Source organism: Oncorhynchus tshawytscha, linkage group LG09 (assembly GCF_018296145.1).
Source record: "Oncorhynchus tshawytscha isolate Ot180627B linkage group LG09, Otsh_v2.0, whole genome shotgun sequence".
NCBI classification, from domain to species: Eukaryota; Metazoa; Chordata; class Actinopteri; order Salmoniformes; family Salmonidae; genus Oncorhynchus; species Oncorhynchus tshawytscha.
Window position 1 is genome coordinate 13,580,584 of NC_056437.1, and position 8,272 is coordinate 13,588,855.

Below are 8,272 nucleotides of genomic sequence, written 5' to 3' on the forward strand. Positions count from 1 at the left end.
TATAAGAAATAGGGTGCAATTTGGGAAGCATACTGTCTTTGAACTGACCCAGTCTGTCTTCCCAGGACCATCCTCCGGTTCTCAGGGAGGAAGTGAGCAGGGAGAACAGGAGGAAACTGGACAGTGCTCATGGGTACTGACCCTGAACCCAACAATACAGTTGATGATGACTACACTGCAGGATTTCAAAGGGGGTGAGACAGACACTGTTCCTGTCTGCAACATCATAACTTAAATCAATGATCTCCTACAGTTTGTAGAAAATACATTTCCTTGAGTCTTTTGAACTAAATGCAAAAATACAAGACATTTCAGCTGAACATTCCAACTACCAGACAAGAGATTTCTAAAACAACTTCAACATTTAGTATTTATTTCACAACAATAAACACAAGTAGTTTTTGTTCATTCATGATCATTTCTACAACATAGGAGGAGATGTGACGATGGCTGGTGCACGCAGACGTCCCTTCCTATCCAACCAGGTCTGGTGATGGTGGCTGTACTGGACAAGACAGCAGGCATGATGGGATAGGCTCTGGAGGACTGCCTTCCGGTGTAGGGTGAAGTTGCCCCTAGTTTTGCACCCCCCCCTCACTAATGGTTAAGGTGAGGATTGGTGCGGAGGCTGGGAAGATTACCCTTTACCAGCTCCAAAAGAAGAGTCTGCTGCCGTGCTTGGCTGGCTGCAGCTGGCCCTCGATCACATGGTTGGGCTCTGGCCGGGGTCTCGAGTGGTAAGCATTCTCAGGAAGGGGACGAGAGGTGTCCACCTTTGTCACCTGAAGAGAAACACAGGAGCCGAAACGTTAAATAAATCCACAGCAAAGAGGAGAGGAGACGGGGAGCAGGCAGACTGGTTTGTAGGCCTGTACTAAGAACACAAGTGAATGTTTTGCTGGTAAAAGAGAAAGCATATTGGTTCAATGAAGATCTGTGTCAACAGGCTTAGAGCTGTTTTCAAATGTGAGGGAGTACTGTTTACCTAGCATTTGCACCGCTGATGGAGGCAAATGGAGAGTACCAACCCGCTGGTAGCATAGGTAAGAGAATGGGAGAGGGTTTTAAACATCCATAATAACAGGAGTTGGACAAAATGAAGGTCCAGTACATAGAGAATGTTCAATCATTGTTTTGTTGTTCCCAAACGTGATCTTTGAATTGAATCACCCAAAGCTTTATTGAAAGATGATTTCTGGGAGCAGCAGAGAGGTCCCGTGTCGCTCAGTTGGTAGAGCATGGAGCTTATAACACCAGGGTTGTGGGTTCAATTCTCACGAGGGACCAGTAAAAGAAAAACACGTATGAAAAATGTGTGGACTCCACCTTCAACTCCTCTGCCTACCACACGCAGACAGGCCCTGCCTTGTGCCACGCCATCCCCTCTCAGACCCCCTTCCCCTTCATCCCCTCCATCCCACTGCACATCACCCAGCTCAGGACCACCGCTTAACGACTGTTAAGTCGCTCTCCGTCTACTAAATGAGCCGACTTCTCCTTCTGGTAATAGTTTAAAGGGCCTCACCTTGGACAGTTCTCCCAGGTTGGGTCTCTCCCAGCCCAGCTTGTCCTGCACACAACTGTCAAAGGCCTGCTGCTGTTGGCGGCACTGACGCAGCTCTGCCAGGTTGGAGTAGTCCAGGCAGGTCCAGTACTCTGTGAAGGACTCAGCACAGCTCCCCTTTATCTGCCTGGAGGAATCAGATGTTTACTTAATGTTTAGCACACTGTTGTTGTTGTTTAATTTAACTAAGAACAAATTCTTATTTTACGATGACTGCCTACCCCGGCCAAACCCTCGCCTACTTGGCACTACTTTTGACCAGATCCCTGGAGTGCCATTTGGGACGAAGCCTCGGAGTCGTATAGCTGTTGATATCCACACACTGTCTGACAAAGAAACTGTCTAATGAGTATTGGAACTGGCCTCAAAGGTTCTCAATGAAACTCGATTGTCCCTACAGAGAAATCACCATATTACTCGGACCCTGTAGTGTACTCTTCACTACAATGTTAACAAGCATAAGGCCTTTGTTTGTTTAGTGACTCCTGTATTTTTATATTATAAAGGGTTAGGGTTATAAAGGTGTAAATAGTCCTATGGGACTCCCAATCACGGCCGGTTGTTATAGAGCCTGGAATCGAACCAGAGTCTGTAGTGACACCTCTAGCACTGAGACGCTGCGTCTTAGACCGCTGCGCCACTCAGGTGACAATTCAGACAGAATCCCTTCCCCAGGCATCAATTTACTTATTTAAGCCCTCGGTTCTTTTAAGGAGCATAGGCTGTTGACAAATGTCCCCCATCTCACACAGGCAACTGAATTGAGTTCTAAATGTATCACTTTCCCTACATGCTGAACAAGAGTTGGCTTTATGCTCAAATTAACACTTGAGTACATAGTACATACTATTATGATCCTGGATAAAAATAGTTTTTACTATCTAGCTAGCCCTATGTTAATTGACCTTTTTAAATGTGGGCAAGGTACCACTTCAAGGTAGGTGTAGGACCTCCAAAAGAATAAACAACCAGTTGTAATTACAAGTTTGACAAAACCTTGTAAAATTACAATAATGCCATCTTTTACCACTCAGCCTGTTTACATCTGGGAGCAGAACTGTTTATGTGTTCCTGCTTTGGAAGTGGGGTTTTATTTGTGGACCTTACACAGAGCAAGCCTGCATGTCAAACCCAGCCCAATTCACAGACAGATACCAGTCACTGCAGAGGTATGTGCCTGTGTGTCCGGCATTAATAGGTGTTATTAGTGCACAGCGGCCTTCTGTAAACAAAGCCGCCAGTCAACCCCCACGGTGAGACAACCCATGAAAACCATAAGCCGTGGCCATCTCAGTCACCAGATATCAACCCAATTGAATACTTATGGACGATTCAGAAGCGGTGCATGAGAACTTTTTCCACCACCATCAACAGCTACCGTTAGCTGACGGTATCACAATACCATCAACGAAACACCAAATGATGGAATTTATTGTGCAAGAATCCCTTGCCAAGAGTTCCATTAAAGCTGTTCTGGCTCGTTGTGGCCCAACGCCATATTAAGACACTAGGTTGGGGTTTCCTTTATTTTGTCAGTTACCTGTATATACCATGTCTGATTGACAGATAGCCTACCACTCTCTTGACTCTTATTGGTCAGTTGCAGAACAGAAGTGAAATGGAAACTGTACGCTTTAAGTTGAAATCTATTCACCCTGTTGTAATGGCCATATGAAAACACCCAGGTTGAGGCTTTATTCGGCTGAAAACTGTTGACAGAACCATGAATCTAAAACGGCAGACAGCGAAGTTCAGCAAAAGCTGCTGGATGTGGATCAGCCGTTTCATACAGTAAACATACAGCAGAGTCCTGGCGAGGGTTCACATCTTTTCAATTTCTGTTGTAAAAACACATGCAGGCTTAAGATCTTAATCATGCTACAACAGCCTTAAAGTGGCTCATGTGAAACAGACCAACATTTTTCATGTGGGTGTTTAATAGTCAGTCAACACTATGATTACCTACCTGAAGAAGTTAAGTGCACACTCGTTGACTTTCCTCCCTTCGTTCAGACACTTCCTAGGGTCCTTCTCCTCCCAGCGACAGAGCATGAACTCCTTGTTGGCCTTGTCACACTGTGAGCCATAGTGGTGGGCAGCTCCCTTCAGCACCGCAGATGACACACTGATCTACACAGGGGCGAGGGCAGAATGAGACTCTACAGACACCACTCAACACGGACACACATACTGTATATAGACAACTGTATAGCTTACTTCAATTTCAAACTCTAAACAGCCGAATATAATGACAAAAGCCAAAGGTGAACATTGTCAGATATGCCATCTTTGGAAAAAAAAACATTACTTTTTGAGAGCATAAATCTGGCGTACTGGTATTTGGAGTGGGGAGATCAATTAAAGTATATCAGTGTTTTTGATCATGCCAATCAGAGGGGCACGAGCTATTTCTTACAGGTCTCATTTTATTCCGTTCAAAACGTATTGCTCAGAATACAAATCACGACATTATATCGATGTCTTTAGATGCGCCACAAACATCAACTGTATTCTTGTTGTAGGCCAACTGAAGTTGCCCTGTAAATGCACTCAAGGACAGGCTAAATATCATAACCGATTGACAGCTAGCCAAAAATACATTTTGATGTGAGACAACTTGAGGGAGGGGAATTAAAGTAAACCAAGTAGCTAGCTAGCCAGAACGCATAAAATCACTTCCATGATAATAGAGTTAGCAAGCTTGCTAGGTATCTTGCATTGTACGGTATCACATGTTTTTATAGTAACTGCTGTACATAAATTAAACGCTAGCTAAGTTATAGTACCTAACTAACGTTTGCTAGCATTAATCTTTCACTTCCAGATCACAGCAAGTAACGTTAGCTGACGGTATCACAATCGATGCAATACTTTGCAATCAACACGACACATAGAAAACATAAGCTAGTAACCTTGTTGGAAAGCCAGTATTTAACAAGCTTGCTAGCTAACAATAGCCTGCTATGCTAGCTCCAGTTGGATTGCTGATTTAGCTAACTTTGCTAGCATTGCTAACCAGATTGTTTCTCAACGTTACGCCTCGTTCTTACCTCCTCAACATTCAAGTCATTAAAAGTGGGAACCTCCACCGAACCCGGCATGGTCCGGTTTCTGTCAGATTAATCCAAATGAAAGAACAATGTCATACACACTCAAGGTCCTCGTCTAGCTACTGGACGAGGCCGCATAAGGAAGGTCAGTGAGTGCATTGCGCATGTCCACAGGTTTGAAACGCATTTCAGTGACGTGTAGAAACCGAAAGAATTAACACCAAAGATACTGTGGTTTGCACGGATTTAAACGCCGAGTTAACTTGTTTTACGATTGGTTTCCTTCTTCATTGGAGATAGAACACCCCGGTGGCGTTAATCCATTTAGTTTTGTCGCCTTGAACAGGTTAAGCAATCCTCAATTTGATGGTGTTGGCTATCACAATCATGACGTCTGGAGGATCTATTACTCCTGCTTAATTAACTCAGGACAGGAGGACCCTGCATCAAGCAAGCCAGGAGATAGACTTTACCAGAGACAATGTGCTCAAGGTGTGGTACTTCCTGGCACGAGTTTGGACAGGCCAACAGACTGGCAGGATTTCCACCAACTGTACTATTTAGGTGCCACTGTCTGTCAAGTCAAATCACATTTTATTTGTCACATACACATGGTTAGCAGATGTTAATGTAGCGAAATGCTTGTGCTTCTAGTTCCGACAGTGCAGCAATATCTAACAAGTAATCTAACAATTCCCCAACAACTACCTTATACACACAAATCTAAAGGGGTGAATGAGAATATGTACATGTAAGTAAATGGATGAGCGATGGCCGAGCGACATAGGCAAGATGGTATAAAATACAGTATATACATGTGATATGAGTAATGTAAGATATGTAAACATTATTAAAGTGACATTATTTAGAGTGGCATAAAGTGACTAGTGATCCATTTATTAAAGTAGCCAGTGATTGGGTCTCAATGTAGGCTGCAGCCTCGCTGAGTGTGTGATTGCTGTTTGGCAGTCTGATGGCATTTTTCAGTCTTTCGGTCCCAACTTTGATGCATCTGTACTGACCTTGCCTTCTGGATGGTAGCGATGTGAACAGGCAGTGGCTCGGGTGGTTGATGTGCTCAATTGAAGTCTCAATCAAGTTGAGGATTATGTTTGATCAAACAGAGTTTAGGATGCTGACAGTGATTACTTCTCTCAATAGGGCCTTGAGGGAATATCAGGATTTCCCATGGCAGAATGCCATAGACTTGATTCGGGCCCGGACTGGTAATGGTGAGGTCGGAAACGCTCTGGAGGGGAATAATGCAGGGCACTGGGTAGGATGGTGCTTTGTCTCCGTACACAACAGAAAGGGACAACCGAAACACGGTTTAGCCTAACCTGTTTTATCTGGGGATTCCGCTGCTTATTGAAGTTGGCGAGGTGAGGTCCTTGCGTACCTACCAGGGATTTGACTACATGACAATCTCAGAAAGAGATACTTGGGACCAATGGACCCAAGCTTATCTGGCTGCTCGTTAGCCAAAACTCAACTTGAAGTTCAGTTTTCCTTCAAATTGAAACGGTCCTATGCCAATATGTTTTCACTATGATGACAGACAAGGGATATGGCTTGATAACATACCTCAATTCGGGGATGGAAGGTTTTTCTGTACTCCTAATTATTCCATTATTTATTTACTTTTAATTTCACCTTTATTTAACCAGGTAAGCTAGTTGAGAACAAGTTCTCATTTACAACAAGCAACGAAATCGAGAAGATTGAAATGCTGCTAGTTTTGAATTAAACTGCATTTTTCATCAGCATGCTATGCTAGTGAATGCTAAAGCAGCCTATTGGATTCCACAACACTTCCGGCAGCTACTCCCCAACGCTATATATCGCATTTTCATTGAATCCAATGGGCTGCTTTAGCATTATAGCTAGCCTAGCATGTTGATGACAAAGGCAGTTTAATTCAGAACTAGCAGACCGTTTCGACTTGAAGGAAGAGAGTTTTTAGCTGCTAGTAACCTTGCACAGGGAGCCTACCCAGCAGGCAATGCAACCCAGCCCAGGCTGGCGCTAACATGAACGCAGTAATTCCATAAAAATAAAATGTAATTTATTCTCTTGGCCAAATTGTATATTCATAAATGCAAACCGTTTGGGATTGATTTTTTTTTTTTTAGCTTCTACAATTGTATAAATTCCAGAAATGTGTGAAACATAAAAAATAAATAAATATATATATATATATATATATACACACACTGAACAAACATATAAATGCAACATGTAAAGTATTCCGTGTCACGCTTCATGAGCTGAAATAAAAGATCCCAGAAATGTTCCATATAGGGATGTTTCTTTTTTTTGCTGAGTTTATATAAACCCTGCTTTTCGATGCTGTGTGTTGGCTAATGAGGGGCTTTCAAGCTACCAGCTGCCATATAGAGCCCCACAGTGTGTGTCATAATACCCATAACAAAAAAAATGAATGGTGAAAAAACGATTGGTTATAAAACCTAACGGTTCCAATCGTTTTTTCACCATTCATTTTTTTGTTATGTTGTGATAACCATGTAAATCTCTATGACAAGGTGATTTTTTATCAATATACACTGCTCAAAAAAATAAAGGGAACACTTAAACAACACAATGTAACTCCAAGTCAATCACACTTCTGTGAAATCAAACTGTCCACTTAGGAAGCAACACTGATTGACAATAAATGTCACATGCTGTTGTGCAAATGGAATAGATAACAGGTGGAAATTATAGGCATTTAGCAAGACACCCACAATAAAGGAGTGGTTCTGCAAGTGGGGACCACAGACCACTTCTCAGTTCCTATGCTTCCTGGCTGATGTTTTGGTCACTTTTGAATGCTGGCGGTGCTTTCACTCTAGTGGTAGCATGAGACGGAGTCTACAACCCACACAAGTGGCTCAGGTAGTGCAGCTCATCCAGGATGGCACATCAATGCGAGATGTGTCAAGAAGGTTTGCTGTGTCTGTCAGCGTAGTGTCCAGAGCATGGAGGCGCTACCAGGAGACAGGCCAGCACATCAGGAGATGTGGAGGAGGCCGTAGGAGGGCAACAACCCAGCAGCAGGACCTTTACCTCCGCCTTTGTGCAAGGAGGAGCACTGCCAGAGCCCTGCAAAATGACCTCCAGCAGGCCACAAATGTGCATGTGTCTGCTCAAACGGTCAGAAACAGACTCCATGAGGGTGGTATGAGGGCCCGAAGTCCACAGGTGGGGGTTGTGCTTACAGCCCAACACCGTGCAGGATGTTTGGCATTTGCCAGAGAACACCAAGATTGGCAAATTCGCCACTGGCGCCCTGTGCTCTTCACAGATGAAAGCAGGTTCACACTGAGCACATGTGACAGACGTGCCAGTCTGGAGATGCCGTGGAGAACGTTCTGCTGCCTGCAACCTCCTCCAGCATGGTGTGGGGTGGCATTTCTTTGGGGGGCCGCACAGCCCTCCATGTGCTCGCCAGAGGTAGCCTGACTGCCATTAGGTACCGAGATGAGATCCTCAGACCCCTTGTGAGATCATATGCTGTTGTGGTTGGCCTTGGGTTCCTCCTAATGCAAGACAATGCTAGACCTCATGTGGCTGGAGTGTGTCAGCAGTTCCTGCAAGAGGAAGGCATTGATGCTATGGACTGGCCCACCCGTTCCCCAGACCTGAATCCAATTGAGCA

General features: G+C 44.1%; 1 protein-coding gene across 1 annotated transcript; it reads right to left on the reverse strand.

The window, feature by feature from the left end:
• Positions 1–356: 356 nt before the first annotated feature.
• LOC112257393 (NADH:ubiquinone oxidoreductase subunit A8) lies at positions 357–4,785 on the reverse strand. The gene is made up of 4 exons (XM_024430916.2): positions 4,615–4,785; positions 3,531–3,694; positions 1,526–1,691; positions 357–782 (listed from the first exon to the last, which is right to left on the reverse strand). The coding sequence occupies exons 1-4, from the start codon at positions 4,663–4,665 to the stop codon at positions 645–647; spliced, it is 519 nt and encodes a 172-aa protein (XP_024286684.1). The 5' UTR covers positions 4,666–4,785; the 3' UTR covers positions 357–644.
• Between the last annotated feature and the right edge of the window lie 3,487 nt (positions 4,786–8,272).

Coding starts and splice junctions, on each gene's coding strand:
- LOC112257393 (XM_024430916.2), bottom strand. CDS start 4,665: ATGCCGGGTTCGGTGGAGGTTCCCACTTTTAATGACTTGAATGTTGAG. Junction 3,695..4,614: donor ATGACTTGAATGTTGAGGAG/GTAAGAACGAGG, acceptor GCCCCTGTGTAG/ATCAGTGTGTCATCTGCGGT. Junction 783..1,525: donor ACCTGGGAGAACTGTCCAAG/GTGAGGCCCTTT, acceptor GTTTCTCTTCAG/GTGACAAAGGTGGACACCTC.